The sequence below is a fragment of the Leopardus geoffroyi genome, chromosome A2 (genome assembly GCF_018350155.1).
Source record: "Leopardus geoffroyi isolate Oge1 chromosome A2, O.geoffroyi_Oge1_pat1.0, whole genome shotgun sequence".
Taxonomy (NCBI): Eukaryota; Metazoa; Chordata; class Mammalia; order Carnivora; family Felidae; genus Leopardus; species Leopardus geoffroyi.
Window position 1 is genome coordinate 82,152,001 of NC_059331.1, and position 19,899 is coordinate 82,171,899.

At 39.1% G+C, this 19,899-nt stretch overlaps 1 protein-coding gene across 5 annotated transcripts in view; it reads left to right on the forward strand.

Annotated features, from left to right (window-relative positions):
* Positions 1 to 19,899, forward strand: part of CCDC146 (coiled-coil domain containing 146) — a 115,353-nt gene that overhangs the window by 79,085 nt on the left and 16,369 nt on the right. For all 5 annotated transcript variants that reach the window (XM_045494566.1, XM_045494561.1, XM_045494565.1 and 2 more), the window contains exons 5-11: positions 5,418 to 5,475; positions 7,624 to 7,800; positions 9,615 to 9,688; positions 10,624 to 10,851; positions 11,702 to 11,888; positions 18,052 to 18,147; positions 18,759 to 18,929. In XM_045494566.1, coding sequence (XP_045350522.1) covers positions 5,418 to 5,475; positions 7,624 to 7,800; positions 9,615 to 9,688; positions 10,624 to 10,851; positions 11,702 to 11,888; positions 18,052 to 18,147; positions 18,759 to 18,929 — 991 coding nt within the window. The remainder of the gene's footprint in view (positions 1 to 5,417; positions 5,476 to 7,623; positions 7,801 to 9,614; positions 9,689 to 10,623; positions 10,852 to 11,701; positions 11,889 to 18,051; positions 18,148 to 18,758; positions 18,930 to 19,899) is intronic.

The window sequence follows — 19,899 nt, forward strand, 5'->3', positions numbered from 1 at the left end:
TATATTTTTCTAATACATGAACACAGACCACTTGTTCAACCTTGTTCTCCTGAACTATCCCTCAGGATCAAGAAAGACAGTACTATCCTTTTGGAAGACACATTTACTTATCCAGATCTACAGTATGTCATTCAGTGAACTAACGTAGAAAGGTACTGATAGAAAGGCAAATAGTATTTCCAAAATCTCTAACATTCCTCCTGTGGAGGGAGTAGCAAGTCAGTGGAAGAATTTGTTCAGCAAATCACACTATTTAGATTGAATTTCAAAATGAGTACAGTCCACGCTTTGTGCTGTGGTATGCTGGATGCTGTGCCTGGGCACTGAAGAGAAAGCCAAATAATCGCTCCTAGGATTTGTTACTTTTAAGGTGGCAGAACTTTCCTCTGGCTAATTTCAAGAATCTCAGTAGATCTCTGACAGAGCGAATATAATTCATTGCTACCGAGAGTTAAGCAAATTATTTAAGTGACTTTCTGAGGACTCTGTAAGCCCTGGGTTTTGAAATCTTCTCTTTGGGTCCTATCTTTTCAACTGGGGGGCTGAAGAAGGCTAGCTTCATCAGGAGAATTACATTCAGGGCAAAAAAAAAAAAAATCTGAGTTCTCTTTTGTCTTTCAATCTAAACTTGTTTCAGGCTCACACTGAGATCTATAAAAAGAAAGGCTAGCTATTTCTGTGCTCTGTAAGCACTCTTTCAGTTGAGAAAATAATGAAATTAAAACAATTGGTGGTTGTTCATTAGTATTGAAAATAAGAATGCTTGACATTTCCATGAAAGGGTAAAGGGAACATAAGTCAGTTGATATTTAAATTGTTTAAAATTTCCAAGTATTCCTGCCAAGGAAAAAACCCAGCAACAACCAGAACTCTTGCCTTTTAGGTATAGATAGGCAAATTGTTCACTGAGTTGCCTGGGATAGGGAGGGAACCGTGCATAGTGACCTACAGTGAACAAGAATATTCAGGACTCACATTTGCAGAAATGTTTAGTGTGTATTGTTTTCGGATTTGCAATGCATAATACTTTGAGCTTGAGCAGACTTCCTCACATCTCAAGTTATTAACAAACTTATTTTCATAAAAATAATGGTGATTCCCAAAGGAATACCAGGAAAGAATTATATAGGCTGCGTATTTCATTGGCTTTAACATATTTCATATCACACTGTATAGAAACAAATTCACTCAACACTCTCTCCCCAGGAAAAAAGTAGATATTTTCATCCCCACCTAAAAATAAAGAAACTAAGCCAGTGAGAGAAAACCATTCATTCAAATACACAGATGATATTTTTCAGATCAGTACAACAAACTCATTTTATTCAGGGTCTAAATAATAGAAGCTCTAATAAGTAACACCCCTCCACCCCAATATCTTTAGGAACTTCTGAATCACTGGCAGCTATGAAGAATAATTTATTGTTCAAATGCTCTAGAGAATAAAATTTTACTCTATAATTTGGTTGACTTTTCTTATGCTGTCACATAATATAAACTCTATTTAATAAATGCTAATGGTAAGTTACAATTAAATCTATTACCATAGTTTCAGTTATGAGATTAATACTCATTGACCTCTTGAATATGCAGTTTAGGAAAGAATTTGCAACCCCTGGAGCACCTGGGTGGCTCGGTTGGTTGAGCATCTGACTTCAGTTCAGGTCATGATCTCACAATTCGTGGGTTTGAGCCCCATGTCGGGCTCTGTGCTGACAGGATGGAGCCTGGAGCCTGCTTCTGATTCTGTGTCTCCCTCTTTCTCTGCCCCTCCCCCACTTGTGTTCTCTCAAAAATAAATAAATATTTTTTTTAAAAAAGGATATGTAACCTTAAGTAAGCTCAATTAATATTATAAATAATGAAGGTTTTTTTTTTAAATTTTTTTTTTCAACGTTTATTTATTTTTGGGACAGAGAGAGACAGAGCATGAACGGGGGAGGGGCAGAGAGAGAGGGAGACACAGAATCGGAAACAGGCTCCAGGCTCCGAGCCATCAGCCCAGAGCCTGACGCGGGGCTCGAACTCACGGACCGTGAGATCGTGACCTGGCTGAAGTCGGACGCTTAACCAACTGCGCCACCCAGGCGCCCCAATAATGAAGTTTTTAAATACTATTGAGAACTCACAAATTTTTTTAAGTATATATTTATTTATTTTGAGAGAGAGAGAGAGTGTACACATGTGGGGGAGGGGCAGAGAGACTGGGATTGAGAATCCCAAACAGGCTCCAGGCTGCCTGCAATGCAATGCTGAGCCAGGCTCAGGGTTCAATCCCACCAAGTGTGAGATCATGAATGTGAGAGTCAGACTGACGCTTAACTGACTGAGCCACCCAGGCACCCTGAGAACTTGTGTTGAAACAGAGTAGAAGTCATTATCTTTCTAAAAACAGCCTCTGAAAAGATTTTCCAATATCCTTTTCAACCATTTCCTTGCCTTCACTTTGTTACCTTTTGGGGCTTCCCTGCTTTCTTTTTTTTTTTTTTTTTTTTTCTTTTTCTCAACGTTTATTTATTTTTGGGACAGAGAGAGACAGAGCATGAACAGGGGAGGGGCAGAGAGAGAGGGAGACACAGAATCGGAAACAGGCTCCAGGCTTTGAGCCGTCAGCCCAGAGCCTGACGCGGGGCTCGAACTCACGGACCGTGAGATCGTGAATGGCTCAAGTCGGACGCTTAACCGACTGCGCCACCCAAGCGCCCCAGGGGCTTCCCTGCTTTCTAATAACTCCTCAGATTTGGACAGCAAGTAAATTGTGTCTCTGATACTAAATCTGATGCATTCTGACAAGTCTTGGCCAGGTGGGGAAACAAGGCCATGGCGAGTTATTGCTGTCTGTCACAGGTAGGGACATGGAGAGTGGGGGCACTCATGCTGTTCACGTGCAGGGCTATCCCAATGTGACCCTGGCCTTAGTGACTGCTCATTATTCCAAGCTGGTCCCTGCCATCCCTGTGGTGTAATCCGGGCTTGGTAGCCGTTTGCCATTCTTAGTCCAATAGTAACAGCAAAGTTGGAACCAAGAAACAAACAGATGCAGCAAGAAAGGAACAGAGGGATTATTTTAGCAAAGCATCTGGAATTCTGGAATGTTAGCTATGACACAGGGGCACACAGGTCATCAGGATTAGTAGTAAGGAAAAATTCACCGATGGAATAGATTTCACTTCCTAAACACTTTTTAAATCTTTCCTGCTCTCCTTGTGGCAACCAAGAGCAGAATGAGCTTAGAACAGGTTTTGCAGGGTGTGGTCTTCATATCTAAAAGAGAAGGACCTGAGAAACTTGGTTGAAAGGCAGATCCAACCTTAAAACTAATGATTCCAAGCCTTCTCACCCAAGGCAGCATTTGCAGTTTTTACAAGATCCCAGCATACTTCTGAGAAATGTCAGAGTTTTAAGAACTGTTGGCTCTGAAAGTAGTTCTCAGCCCTGACTACAAGGTTAGAATCCACCCGAGTCTTCTGTCAGTGATCACCAGTCTGTGCTTAAACACCTTCTGACGGGAGCGCACAGCCTCCCACAGCAGCCCGTTCCAATTTTGGACAGCCTGATTTTTAGATGTTTATGGTTTGTATTAGTTCAAAAATCTACCTCTTGCAACTTCCACTGATTCAGACTGGTTCTACTACTGATAGTGAAAGATATCTCTTGCACATAGCCACACACAGGGTTTCCTGCATTGTCTCTTCACTCCCAAGTCCTTAAAATTAAAAACCTTTGAGGACATGGTTTCAGTTAGGACTCTCTTGCTGCAGAAAAGAAATAAATCTTGAGTAGCTTTGACACTGAAGCACCCCTTAGTCAGGAAAGCTGAAAATGTCAGACAAATTTAAAGTTTGATGTCAGTTTAAAAGGTTAGAAGTTGATATATATCAAGAGGCACAAAAGTATTTTTTCTTTATCTCAGTAATGCCATGCAAAAAGGTGAATCCAGAGGAGGGGAAAAAAGACATTAATGCACAAGAATATTTATTACATGATTACTTTTAAGAGTAAAAAACTGAAAGCAATCTAAATTCTAAAAATAGTGGAATATTTAAATAATAATGTGTTCCATAGGCAGGCAGCTTGATACTGAAAAGCACCGTGGAGTCAGAGCTCAATTTCTAGGTTTGAATGTCAGTTTAGTTTTGATTGTGTGACTTTGGAAAAGGTGCTTAACTCCTCAGTTTTCTTCATTTGTACAATGAAGATAATACCTATGTAGTAAGTTCTGAAGTTTAGAAATGCATGTAAATTACCTGATATAAGTTCAGTAAAAGATAGACAATGTTTGGGATTGTTTTATTATGCTACACTCACCCACTAGGAAACCTTGAAACTAACTATTAAATTACTAATTACAAAGACTGTTTTGCAGTTGGGAAGCTACTTTAATTACATGTTGGGTAAAAATGGATTCAATCATATATACACATTTTATATAATTTAATTAAAAGATACAAGGAAAATGAAAATGATCAACTGTGATGGGATGGGATTATGAATGATAGACTTCTTTATAAATAGAAAAATACGCATCTCTTCAAGGGAAAGTCAGTTTTTCTTAATAAAAAACACATGATAGAGACGTAATTAGTTTAAAATGTCCTAAAGAATTAGCCATCTTATGTTTCTTTAAAAAATATATTATTTTATATTTACTTAAAGGAAAGACTGTGAGTCTTATCTTGTGGGAGAGCTTCAAGTCACCATTTTTCCAATTCAGGGACGCTAAGGCGGCCTTTACAATCAAAATATGACAGCACACTACCACCCCCTAGTGGCAGCCTGCGTGAGGTGTAGGATCAATAGGTTGGAAGTTAAATATTGTCAATGTGTATGCAAGCTCTAACAGCAAAGGCCTAAGTATTCAAAACTCTGAAAGTTCAACCTCAACTTGTGTCCCAGCTAACCTACATTAAATTCCATGTGGTACGTACTTATTACACTAACCTTAATTTACATTATTGCAAATAAAAATTCATAAAAATAAAAGCCGGTGTGGATGTTTTGCTCCAACTTCCCAGATCTACTGGCTCGTGAGATCTGCTTATTTGATGGAGCTTGTGGAAGTTACTGCAGTAATCCAGGCAGGCACTGGTTCGTTGCCAGTAGTATAAAAAAAAAAAAAAGAAAAGATAAGACCCAGAGCCTGCCTGGAAGGAGTCAGAGTCTAGTGGGGAAGGGCCTGCTACCAAGTAGCTATAATGCGATAATATAACTGTTCTAATGGGTTGGTATACACAGTGTTGTGGGAGGACTGGGGAGGAAGCACCTAACCGGGAGTCACTGAAGCCATCGTAAAGAACGGACACCAGGTTCCCTGGCAAACAAACACAGGAAGTGCGTTCTAAGAGAAAATAGAAAGTTATTACTGAAGAAATAGCTTACTCTTTTGTACTTTGTCAAATTTGTTTTTGTTTTAACAGCTTAACAGAAGAAAAAAACCTCATAATAAAGGAATTTGAGAAGATACCTAAGCCAGGAGTAAGTCTTAGATGGTCTACAGTTTGTTAATACAACTGGATTCAAATATCCCTTTTGATAAATATTAATGTTTATCACAACAACCATACCCTGGGACATTTGAAAGATCCAAAAGTCTTAACTATGGACAATGCTGAAAGGAATAACTTCTGGAATAAACATAGTGATGCCTATTACAGGCTTAGCTATTTGGCATCTAATATAGGCTGTGTTTAGTTGGACAATATCTGCTTTGTTTTTAGAAAAAAAAAAGGGGGGGTGTCTGTGGTTAGCACTTAAAAACATTATTTTTGCATAGTTATTACCCTCAGAGCTTCTTGAACATCTCAAGCTTACTATAAGACATTTTTATAAAGGAGATGTACCACGTATCCATTCCTGCATAACAAACTGCCCCAAAACTTAGTGGCCTAAACAGCCAACATTTCTTATTTTACACAGAGGTTTCCTGGTCTGAGCTGGTTCAGTTGGGGCTGGGTGGTCCAAGATGGCTTCCTTCATCTGTCAGCCAGTTGGCAGGCTAGCTGGTCTAATATCACGTGTCACCAGTCACATAGTAGTGGAAGGGTTTCCGGCCTCAAAAAAAAAAAAAAAACAGCCTCAAGTGATGGCAGACCCCCAAAGCATAAGACCTTTCAAGCCTCTGCTTTTGTAATCCATCATTGGTCAAAGCAAGTCACATGGCTAAGTCTAGAATCAAGGGATAGAGAAACGGGCTCTACTTTTTTTTTTTTTTTTTTTTTAATGTTTATTTATTTTTGAGGGAAAGACAGTAAGAGCCAGAGAGAGAGAGAGAAAGGAAGAATCCTCAACAGGCTCCGGGCCCTGAGCTGTCAGCACACAGCCTGAGCAGGGCTCCAACTCACTAACCATGAGATCATGACCTGAGCTGAAGTTGGATGCTTATATGACTGAGCCCCCCAGGCTCCTCTGAGCTCTACTTCTTGAGAAGAATGACAAATATCTATAGGAACAGGAGGAATTGGGAGTCCATTTTTGTGAGATCACATTTTTTGTGATCACACAAAGTAAAGAGAAATGTCACTACATTCTGCACTGTTACCCCCTTCTGAATGGTTATATTTCAGAAGCATGTTGTTGGTGTTTTCATTCCAAGGCAAAAAAACCTGTTTGTCATAGAGTAAAATACTACTTTTTTATACGTGTGTGTATATGTATGAGTATAGATATGTACATATACATATATAGCATATAAAATATACATTATTATATAAGTACCTACCTACCATTTACCACACAGATTTTATGGGAAAAAGAATTTTGGATTTTAGTTCCAGACCATAGGATCACCAATTTTACCCTCTCTCATCAGCATTGGAGGGTGGAGATATGTAGAAAACCCAGAGCAGGCTAAATGGATCCATTCGCTCAGTCATTAATAATGTGTATATTTTCTGAGTACAAGGCTTCTCTCCCATAAGTCAAACACTCCCCAAATAATCAGGCAAGGGAACAAAGATGTGTTGAGTCTGGAGTGGAGGGCCTTTGGGGAGAATATGAATGGGTTAGAAAGAGGGGGATTAAGGAGCACAAAGGGTTGGGTTTTCCAAATATGAACTCCTGTCTTTAATTCTCATGTGGGATTCAGGTGAACCAGAAGCCCAATAGTCAAAGATGGTTTGCATCTGATGTTAAATCACAAAGCTACTAGAAAATGGGCTGGAAATTTTCACTCATGCTTCTTTGGTATGAAATAAAAATTAACTCAGGAAAAGGACACATTGAAAATATAGGACAGAGGGGCACCAGACTAGCTCAGTTGGAAGAGCATGTGACTCTTTTTATCTGGGGGTTGTGAGTTTGAGTCCCTGTTGGGTGTAGAGATTAAAATAAAATCTTAAAAAAAATAAATAAAATAAAATACAGGATAGAAAGGAGCCACTAGTAAAAAAAAAAAAAAAAAGAGTTTGAATCTAATGTAAAGTGTTTAATACATGAAGTACAACTGTCATGCCTTGATTGAAGATGTCAGAAGTCATTTTTGTATCTAACTTTGGAAGAAGTCATTTGTGAAACTCAAAACAAATATAATCAAAATGGTGAGTAAAATTATTTTTAATTTGATTTTTAGGTAGACAGATACTTGCTCAGGCTCTATATAACCTGATAATTTTCCTGACTTTTAAGGAAATGGAGAAGAAGATGAGAATATTGAGAGAAAGCACTGAAGAATTACGTAAGGAAACAATGCAGAAGAAATTAGAAATTAAAAATTTACGGGAAGACTTGGCATCTAAGCAAAAGCAATTACTGAAGGAGCAGAAGGAACTAGAAGAACTGTTGGAATATCAGGTCAACCTAAAGGTGTGTTAGTTACATAAATATTTAAACATTGTTCCTCTGTGGACATAAAAATGCATGGTTATCAAGATTAACTACACAGGTTTGACAAAGAGGGGTAGCATCACACAAACTGAAATATTCAGCATTGTGACTGATCTAATCAAACTAAACCTGGGCCCTGGGAATTCACAAAAAATTTTAAGAGTGTTTGACAGGATCTCTCCAACCTGGAGCCCTGGCCCAGGGAAAAGACCTCACTAAGAATTTTTTTCTACATTAGAATTGGATGTCACAAACACAGTGACTTCTTTGAAGAGCAACTTTCTCCTCCCCATGAAAGTGACTAAGACTTTGTTTATGCATTTATGTTTTAGGAAATAATTAAAATTCATTTTATTTTGAAAAATACATAACTCTCAAAACAATTTAAATAACCTAGGATTATTTTACCTTTTTAACAGTTTATTTATTTTTGAGAGAGAGAGCATGCGTGAGTGGGGGAGGGGCAGAAAGAGAGGGAAGAAGAGAGAATCCCAAGCAGGCTTGGCGCTGCCAGTGCAAAGCCCAATGTGGGGCTTGATCCCATGAATGGTGAGATCATGACCTGAGTCAAAATCAAGAGTGAGACACTTAACCTACTGAGACATCCAGACACCCCTAGAGTTGGTTTAGAAACAACATCTGAGACTCATTGGCTTAAATGACAATTATGATTCACTTTGACTACTTTTTCCTTGAGGGTCTTAGAGCAGTCAAACACGACGTGCCCAGCTGCTACCTGGAACATAGTACCTCAGCAGAGACAGATTTACGAGGAGCCTAACAAAGCTAAAGCTTCAGGCCCCTCACTTGCATGAACCTCTTCCAAGACCCTGTACCTATTTAGCATTTATAATTCTTTACTCTTTATCTTAGAGAGGTCCCCTGACAAATCATAAGAGTCTTAGCCTTACAAAATTTGGACCTGCCCCTGGACTGAGTGAGATCCCCGGGATAAATTCACTTCACTGCCATGATGTGTTCAACCTCCATGCATGTATTACCCCAGGCACCAAAGTCCAGTGTGATCCTTGGGCAGGAAGGGCTGTTTCATAATGCCTGCCCTGTACATAAGTGGCTTGAGGCTAAAATTGAACCTTCTGTGAATCCACAGGGCATAGTGAAAAGTGGTACTAGCCAAAATTAGCTTTTGATCTCGGCCTTACCACTTCCTAGCTGCGTGACTTTGGGGAAATTATTTAAGCTTTCTTAGCACAAGTCTTAGGGTTCCCTAGAAGCAGAGTTTCTAGTATTCAGACAAATACTCATTGAGGGAGGTCTCTAAGGGGAATCTGATAGGAATGTCAGGAAAGTTGGGGAAGAAACTAGGCCAAAATGTGTTTTCAGGAAAATACTGGTCTCAACCTGATCCTGTGGGAATCTCTAGACCGTGAATTCCACCCAGAGGCAGGGGGGATGGGGCGTGGTATCACCACATCAATTAGTCATTGGTCACAGAGAGCTGCCCCCTTCCCTGCATTCCCTATCCCTTGAGAAGACAGGTCTGCTGAGCCAGTGGCGATCCTATGGAGAGGAAAACAGGCATGAGCCAACCCCCGCAAACACGGAAAGATGGGTGGACATCCATAAAGGGAACAGACAGTATTCGTTACACTCAGCTACCTCCTCTTTAAACTGGTTACAAACCATGTCTTATAAGGTCACTGTGAGTATTAAATGAAATAATTAAAGCACCCTAGACAGTAGAGGGAAGATAAGAATTCTACACATTGTACTTCTTTTCTATTTAACTCTGGTCTAAAATTACATAATGTAACATTCCTTTTCTTTACTAGGATGAAGTGGTCCACCATCAAGCTGTTCCTGTAAATATTGGAAAAGAGATAGAAAAAACAACACGCAAAAAAGTGTATGACTTAATATTATTTTTTAAGCCCTCCCAGCCCTAAGTTAGTGTATGCTCACTAAAACGAGAATATTAGCCATTGAACACATCAAATTACTATTACAACCTTTGAAATATCTGCATTTAGCCTTGCCTCAGTTGTGTGTATCAAGTTCATTAAAAGAAAGTAAGGCAGCATATTACTAACATTCATAACATTTATTTATGTCTCTTTCCAATTTATAAATTGAATCTGTATGGAGTGTCCCTACAGATGCTAACAGAGCTGTGCAAAAGATAAATTATTGGAATTTTAATGTGTAGAATTTTATGGTGTGTCAGCCAGCCAGAAGCCTAAAGCCCAGATGACAGTAACTCTACTTTGTCATCTAATCACCTGGGGAACACCCCCAAACATTCAGAGCAATTTTGGAGGCAGAAATCATGGAGGAAGTTCTTAAGGTTTAGAGGAGCTCAAAAAAAAATAAAGATAAATGAAGAAACAAAAATTCTGGAGAAACCATTTGATTGCTCTGGTAAGGAGAAAGAAAAAAGCAGGCATTAGTAACAGTTCTAAAAGCCACCTTGTCACGACCACCAAAATTGAGAGATTCAGGTCAGTTCAAGAAGGCTGGTCAGGGAGAGGGTAGACCCCAGAAGGTGGTGCAGTGGGGAGCCAAGGAGGAAGTGAGGAGGCTGGACAAATCACTGTCCTCACTGGCACTCAGTGGAGACACCCCTAAGTCCCGCTCATCTGTGATCTTCATCCCACTTCTGAGTTCACCACTAGCTCTTCTATCGCCTCTTCAGGTAATAAAAATAGGCAGAGACAGCATGAGCTCGAAATAAGGCAAACGTGTGTGTGTGTGTGTGTGTGTGTGTGTGTGTGTATACACACATATGCACGTATGTATGTAACTGTATGTATGTATGTATCTGTATGTATGTATCGCCCACAGAGAAATGGAAAAGAAAAAAATTGTCTTAGAATATGAACTCGAAGAGCTAAATGACTTCCTAAAGAAAGTTGAAACCAAAATTAATTCCCTAATGGAAGAGAAGGAGGATGTAATAAAGGAAGTTGAAGGCAAACGAGCCTTACTTGAAATAAAAGAACGAGAATATAACCAATTGGTCAAGCTGTCGGAATTGACCAGAGAGAATGAAGCAACTTCACTGACTGAAAGGTTATATTTTTGTGTGTCTGTCATCTAAATTTATCTTCAGTTTCTACTTAAGGATTCAAAACATAATCTCAAACACATTTATGTTGATTCAATAAATAGTTTATAGAATTTTGAATAGATTTTTACCTTTATTAAAAAATAAAGTATTTCCCAGTATTTTTCCCCTTTGTTTACTCATCATTTTCCTCAATTTCTTGTGACCAAATCTCAAGGACACAATGTTTATATTATTGTAAGTTTTTGAAATGTGCCTCTGAAAAGTATATCACTGGAGTATGCTATAGTTGTGGGATCTTTCCTACATATGAATGGTATTCCTCAGGTAGTCATGACTTTTTCCTAATGGGAATAATTTTGTGGTCCATGCAATTCCTTGGGAAGGTGTTAATTCCTATTTGTAAATAAAATTTTAGGGAAACTGGGAACCTCTGTCTCTGCTGAGCTGCTATTTTTAAAAATATTTTTATGTTTATTTATTTTTGAGAGAGAGTAAGTGGGGTAGGGGCAGAGAGAGAGGGAGACAGAATCCGAAGCAGGCTCCAGTCTCTGAGCTGTCAGCACAGAGCCCGAAGTTGTTGGGGCTCGAACTCCCGAACCATGAGATCATGACCTGAGTTGAAGTCAGACGCTTAGTGGGGTGCCACCCGGGTTCCCTCCATTTGGGTTTTTTTTAATTAGCCTGGGACTCTAAATGATACCAACTTACAAATAAAGTTGCTTTTAGCATGATTTAACATTGGATTCTCATACGAGGATAGTTCTGTATGAATATGCTGAGTATGCTGTCTTGAGAAGCATGAAGGGCAGTTGATGACAAATCACTTTCATTTTCTCTCTTTTCCTGGAACAGAGGAATCTTGGATCTCAATTTACGAAACTGTCTCATTGACAAGCAGAACTACCATGATGAACTTTCTCGTAAGCAAAGAGAAAAAGAACGAGATTTTCGAAATTTAAGAAAGATGGAGCTACTCTTGAAAGTGTCCTGCGATGCACTCACTCAAACTCAAGCGCTACATCAAAGGCTTCTATTAGAGGTGGGTGCTGTGCACCACTTTTTGATTTTTCAAGATCCGTGCCATCTTTTTGAAGTAAAGATATCTTAAAAAGTTGTTTTTGCTACCAATAAAGAAATGGAAAACAGAGAATGCTAATTTTAAAACTGCATCAAACCTATCATAGAGGCTCTGTCTTAACATTTTTCGATCTCTTTTTGCTAACCCAAGGTTAGAGACGTGTCTTATTTGAATCAGGCATCAGCTTGGCCAGGGGAAGCAGTGAGGCCATCCAGGTCTGGAAGAGCTCAAGGCTTCACTACAGAGTAGGACCAAGTGGACCACTGTCTATACCAGTTGAAAGAGTCAGATCCAGCGTGGTGTCACTGCAGACTGCAATAGTCAGGGACTAGATCAAAGTTTGTCAGTCAGCCTGCACCTCCAACTAGCCAGGGTCCAACAGAACCCAGTGGCAGGCTACCTGGCTACTTCTGAGCAGTACCAATGATGTACTCCAGTCAGAGGATGCTCAGGATAGCTGGTATCTTCTCACTATCTCTGTGCTCCCAAGTGAGGGTGTTTGGTCTTGTTGTCGCTGCACTCTCCTCCATCAGCAGCCTCTACTAATTGAACAAGCACTTCTGAAAGGCAGTAGGTCCTTGAGCAGGATGCATCCTTTGGTGGAAAAGAGAGCAGTCTCTGAGGTGAAGCAGCCGGGTGTATAAAAACCATACCCATTCTTTTCAGTATTGTCATGCTCTGTGACCATAAGGAGGTTCATGACCTCAGAAATTTAAACAGGAGTTTCCAACTCTGCTAGACACTACTGATCCTAAGCTATACCTAATTCTCCTCTCCTTCTGGGCATGTGGGAAGTATATACTTCCCTGCAGTTGAACAGAGTCACATGACTAGTTCTGGCCAATAGATTGTGGATGGAAGGGACACATGTCACTTCCAGCCCGGAATATCTGATTGCCTGTGTGAGACCCTCTAGCTTTTTTCCTCTCCTACAGCAGTTGTGGAAGTACATGATGATACATAAGTGCTGTAAAATGGAAGCAGTCCAAAGGCTCAGCCAATAGTGGTCTTGGACTCAGGTGCCTGGGTGGCTCAGTCAGTTAAGCGTCCGACTTCAGCTCAGGTCATGATCTTGCAGTTTGTGGGTTTGAGCCCCACACTGGGCTCTGTGCTGGCAGCTTGGAGCCTGGAGCCTCCTTTGGGTTCTGTGACTCTCTCTCTCTCTCTCTCTCTCTGCCCCTTCCCTGCTCATGCTCTGTCTCTCTCTCTCTCTCTCTCTCTCTCTCTCTCTCAAAAATAAACATTAAATTTTTTTTTAAAAAATTGTGGTCTTGAACAATCATCTTGACTGTCCGTAGGCTTTGTCAGAGCAAAAAATAAGACTTCATGGTTTGGAGCCATGATAGTTGGGGGTTGTTTATTTCTGTAGCATAACCTAACTTATTCTGACTGAAACGCTAATCTTTAGCAAGGTGTGGACAAAACTGGTTAGGGTTAGGAGTGTTACAAAATGGCATTCACAAACCTTTTTTTTTTTTTTTTTCCTATCTCAGTGGGGCAAAATATGCTTTTTACACTTTTGCAAAACAAAGAGAACAGTTATTTATGTTTCTCATATACTTTTTTTTAAATTGTTTAATTTTTTTATTGTTTCTCATATACTTCTAATATTTTTATTACAGTTCTAGCAAGTAGATTAATTCTTTTTATCACTGTGAAATCTCTTTAGAAATGCTTTTTGCCTTTGAAATTAGGACATTATAAGTTATAATAGCTTTTTTTTGGTTAGATTTTGCCTGTTATTTCCTTTTCCATCCATTTACTCTTACTCTTTCTGTGTCCTTGTTTAGATGTCCTTTATATGCAGCACATACTTTTTAATATCTGGTCTGAAAATTTTTACCTTTTAGTTCTTGTATTCAGTCCAAAAACATTTCATGTAAGTATGGATCTACTTGGGCTTTTGCCCACCATATTACTATTGCTTTCTCTTTGTCCCATTTCTTTTATGTTCCATTTTCCCTCCTATATATCTTTCTTTTGGATGAATCAAAAAAAAAAATGAGCTGTTCTACTTCTACTTTCAATTGTCCTATTTCCCCATTTTAGATATGCTTTAGTTAGTTCTGCATTCTCTTCCCATCATTAGCCTAAAGATTACAACATTCTTCCTTGATTTTAATTAGAGTCCATATAAAGTAATAATTTGCTACTTTCCAGACAGTGCTAGGTAGAACCTTTGAAGACTTTAACTCTGTTTGCCTTTGCAACTCTTAACACCTTCAAACATATTTTTTTAATCCAACTTTTCAAGTTATTCTTGTTAGGAGCATTGGTCTACTACAAGCTATTCCATCTTAGCCCAGGTCCTAGCACATTATGATGGTTAAGTTGGAACTTTGGGCAAACACAGACCCTGTGCTATCTCCTTATATTTAAGAGTAAGGCACAATAAAGCTAGTTGGGAGCTATTTCTGATGAAAAGGCTTGCCACTACAGGTTAATCTGGCTGGACACAAATATATATAAGGAATGGCCTTGACCAAAGAGGAGATTGCAATAGAATGCTCACACATTGTTCATATTTTAATAAATAAAAGCTTTTTATAGTAGGACACCTCTAGCTATTAAATTCACAAAATAGCACCCACTGAATATAAAATGAACAGAAATTTTAAAATCCTCTTGGGGCGCCTGGGTGGCTCAGTTGGTTAAGTGTCCGACTTCAGCTCGGTACACAATCTCATGGTCCCTGAGTTCGAGCCCCACGTTGGGCTCTATGCTGACAGCTCAGAGCCTGGAGCATGCTTTGGCTTCTGTGTCTTCCTCTCTCTCTGCCCCTCTGTTGCTCTCACTTGGTCTCTCTCTTTCTCTCTTAAAAATAAACATTAAAAAATAAAATAAAGTCTTCTTCCTTCATTGGTTTTGAGAAAAATCTGGTTTGGCCCTAGCGCAGTTTGTTTCCATGAGAGACTATGTTCCTCTTTGACCTCATGGCTTATAATTAGCCTGGCCACAGTCCTACGCTGGCTGGCAGCACTTGAAAATAGTCACTCCCAGACTGAGTGAACATTTCAGCCTTGCACACAGTCCAAAAAGGAAGGAGATAAAAGGTAAGTATGAAGAGTTCCCGCTACTCTTCAGACTTCATTTTCCCCCTAGAGAGAGTTGTTTGATTCTCCTATTGCTTTTGACTGTAGAGACTCCAGAAATTCAAGTCACAAACCTCGTGAAAGTTTGAAATATTTTAGGAAAATATCAAAGCTTTAAAGAAACTGAGGTTCTTTTGATATCAAATAATTGGGATGTTTACTGCAACAGAATCATGTCTAACTTCTTCACTTTTATGAAGGTTACTGATGTTTGTTCATGCACTGAAAATGTCTGGAAGAACGGACACTAAACTATTAACCATGACTTGTGGGGAGTAGTATTTGAAGGAAAAGTAGGGAGCAGGTGTTTAATTTCTTACTTTAAACACTTTGTTCTGTTTGGTTACAATGAACACATTTTTTTTCTAAGTGTGAAATGCTACTCTATAAAAACCCAAACATAGAACTAAAATAAATAAGCTTACAAAACCTGCTGATATATGCAATCTGAGGCCCAAATGTAGTGGTAAATATCTCAAGTCACCCCAGTATTAGTACATAACTAGAATATAGCTAGAATCAATTTGGCTGCCAGAAGTAACAGAAACTCAATTATAGTGACTTAACTAAATAAGGGATTGTTTTATTCACATAATAAAAAGTCCAGAGGTAGGCCCAAGATCCTCTTAGTTCTTTTTTCTGTCACCCTTAATGTGTATATTTTGTTTTGAAGGTCACAAGACAGCCATTCCACCTTTAGGCATAAGATCAAACAAACATGGGGAAGGGCAGAGAATAAAAGGCATATGGCAGCTCGCTTGGTTGAGGTGGTGTTTTTAGCAGGACAACAATCACTGTCCCAGGGGTCCCATCCAGCAGACTTCCATTTACATTTCACTGGCATATCCTGGTCACCCGCAGCTACAAAAGAGTCTAAGGAATCCAGGATACATTGCAGCTATGAACAAAACTGGGGTTTTATTAGTAAGGTCAAAGAAGAGGGTGGATATTGGCTAAGCTACCAATGGCCCACCCTGATACTTCTCCCACAAACCAAGCATCCTTAATTCCTGTCTCAAACTTGAGGGTTAGGTTTATGGAGACTTAAGAAAAGTATCAGAGAAGCAGCTAGCCAGAATCCAAAAATAAATACAATTCATTGCAGTATTGTTTGTAATTCAAAACACTCAGACATTTGTAACCTAAATGTCTGAGACCTGAAACCAAGAAAGTTTTTTAGGGGCTTTAATTGACAAGAGAAGCTAGTGAGTGTGCCCTCATCATATCTTCTGAAAAGACCTTGTAAGGTTTCTTCATCCCAGCTAGCATTCATACACAGATTTGTCTACGCTTGGGAGCCAAGCATTTGGAGTAGCCTGCTTCTGGGCACCTGTGGCAGAGAAGTACACAGGAACTGGGACACTTGCTGGCCTTCCTCTGAAAGAAATAACTCTACTTTCCAGAAGGAGAAATGAAACTCTTTCCATCTGACTTTTTAACTCGTCCATAAAATCTTCCCTGATTATTCAAGTCTACTTTGAGCTGTCCCTTTCCTGACCTGATATAGCATTTACCTGCTCCTCAAAACCACAAATTCTGTGTATTGTTATATGGATTTCACAAGACCATGTCTCGTCTTTCTAATCCAGGGTGTGCTCCTCAGTAGCTAGCGCTCCATGGTAGGATGGAAGCAGGACATCTTGGGCATTGGGGGGTACAGAAGGTGCTACTGAAGATACACAGGTTCATGGATTTGGGGACATCCAAAGACTTAGTTATTTTAAGAGAGCAACACAAATCTCAGAAAGACACTGTTAAATCATTAAACAGCATGATCTTTCCTTCTTGGTACAGATTTTAGCCAATATTCCACCTTAGTGCCTAGAAGTGTGAGCTGTCACATAGGAAATAAACTATCAGGTTGGAGTCATGTGTTTTTGGTATAAAAGTCTGACTCTAAACCTGCTCTAACTCAAGTATGCTGTCAGCACCTGAAGATAACCCTTCCTGTCTTTCGATGGTGTTTCCCCGGAAGCTGTTGTGTGTCCCCCTTCTCCTCTCTGCTTTCTTCTCCATCATAAAGAATCTGACAATTTCATTCCTAAAAGGCAGCAAAAACTGATGGAATGAACTGTTACTTTCTCCTGAAATTCTTTAGCAGAGGACAAAAGCACAAGCCAATACAAGAGAAATGTAATGGTGGAATTTCAGGTATCAACAAAAAAATGTAAGAACTTTTTTCCAGCTACTCATCAAATCACTACATATTGAGTAGCCAAGTATTCTTACTAGATTAATAAATGGTTCCTATTTTCTTTTAAGTTTATTTATTTAGAGAGAGAGTGCATGTGCACGAGCAGGGGAGGAACAGGAAGAGAGGGAGAGAGAAAATCCCAAGCAGGCTCCACACTATCAGCACAGAGCCTAACATGGGGCTCGATCCCACAAACCACAAGATTGGGACCTGAGCTAAAATCAAAAGTCGTACACTTAACCGGCTGAGACACCCAGGTGCCCCTAAATGGCTCCAATTTTTTTAATCTATAAGATTTCATAAACACATTTATATTTTATAAGTATGATAAATATCACTTGAACATGCCTGTTTCCAAAGTGCTGAGTTATGAGTTAGTGAAGCAGTAAAATACAGTGTTAGATTCATGGACTCTGAGTCTATCCTCCTGGGTTTGCACCTGTATCACTGAGGCAAGTTGCTTAAATGTCTTTGTTCCTCCTTCTCTACATCTGTACAATTAGAGAGAATAATATTATCTACCTCATAGGGTTTATTGTGAGGATTAAATATGACCAGACACATAAGCACTTAGAACCTCTCCTGACACATTGTCAATGGTCTATAATTGTTAGCAGCTATTATTAGCAAGATTTATTTCCAAATGAAGGAGAAATATTTGCAATTCATGAATTATAGATTTTTGGCAGGTTTTCATATTTTAGTTTACCGTGAATTCATAAAGAATATTCAGCATAATAATTTGCCCACCATTTGCAAAAGGTACACGGTGGAGTTGACTACATGACATTGAAGTTTCTTTCTTGTGTAAATAGTGGTTTTAAATTTTTATTTCCAGATTGAAGCTATCCCTAAAGATGATTCTACATTATCTGAGAGAAGGAGAGAACTCCACAAGGAAGTTGAAGTGGCTAAGAGGAATTTGGCTCAACAGGTCAATATCGACTCTTATCTAAGCTTCTATCTAAGGGTGATTAATATGAAGTTGTGGTGTTTTTAACTGTGCTCCACAAAACTTCATCAATAGGAGAGTCATCAAATATAGTATGATCCTATTTAACATGGGTCTGTTTCTTCATCTCAGGGTCTACTTGAACCCCACGTTAAATAGGAGAAAAAGGATGTGTTTGAACAAACAAAATTATACAAATGCATGAGATTTTAAAATAAAAGGGCTACTGATTATATAATCGGATTAAAAATAAGCAATAAATGTTTTATTTCAACAATGTCTAATTTTAAATTTTCAAATTTTGTTTATTCAATCCACTGTTAAAGTATTTTAAAACATGATTTTATGTCTCTTCTTTTTCTTCAAGTTACTTGAAAACAAAGTCTGATTAAGAAAAACTTCTATCACATTAAAATGCTAATACTTGCGCATTCTTTCCTAAGATAAAATACTTGGAGCTAAAGCAGTCAAGTTACTTTGTTTTATGTTCTAGCAAACTAACTTCTACGTAGGAAATTAAAAAAATGTTAAGATACTGGCCCTAGTGTGTTTCTTCAAACAAATAAGTTATAATATATGGTGTTTTTCAAAAGAAAATCCTATCAGAAGCTGAGTCCAAGTTAGTGGAACAGCAACTTGCAGAAGAAAACAAGCTTTTAAAGGAGCAGGAAAACATGCGAGAACTTGCCTTCAACCTTGTCCGTATGACTCAAATCAAAATTGATGAGAAGGAGCAAAAATCCAAGGATTTCCTGAAAGCTCAGGTAATTGCATTTTTGTAACCATCCATTAATTACTATACAAGTTCAGGATAACCTCAATTTCACATACTGTTCATTAGAAAGCTGTAATTGTCTCCTTGAGTTTGACTATAGAGTTTCCCCAAACAAGACTCAATCACGTACTGAAAAATAGTTTCAGGATTTAATAAGCAGTAGTCAGCAATCTAGAGGAAAAATGAACTGCGTCAGTGGCAATGAGCAGAGGATTCGAGCACATGACGATTTCAGTAAGAAAAAGGTGGGTGCCTCCGGGGGACAGGGCTGACATAGTGGGCAGATCTCTGTGATTCCCCACCATCTCACATGGTGAGATGTGTCCAAGAACAAGTCAACAGCGGTAGCATTAAACTGCTCCCCACCCCCCAACCCGTGCCTCCCAGGTTCACCAAGCCAGCGTTGTTTAAACCAATGCGAGGACTCCCTTAGTTACTACTCCACCCCATGACTTTCCTGGGCTCCCAACAAACTAGCAGAGCTGACCCAGTGCAACATCGCCAACAAAAGAGCAATGAAACCAATGACAAAAACAACTCTCCTGTCATGCTAGCTAACACTCTAACATGACAATCATTGTATTCCACAAAGGGATTATGTTCAGAGGTTTCCTGTTAAAAACGAATATGATATGACACATTACAAAAAGAGAATACCTGAATTTACCATGTGACCCAGATGTTGGCTGTTTCTGAGGGCAACCTTCATTGTGAGCAAGCATTGACACGGGGTGGCATTCTCCTTGGAAAAGCGCCTGAAAATCATGGCTTCTGTTTCTCACAAAATACCACAAGGGGTTCCATTTCTAACATGTGTCAAAACTGACTACAAATCATCTTCCTTCAACTATCTTCCACAAACTCTTCACTTACCAGCCCGGCTGTGACGTCCATATTCACTCCCGCGCTCTCTTAAAATTTTCCCAAACTTTTCCTCAAAGACAACTCCTATAGGCTTT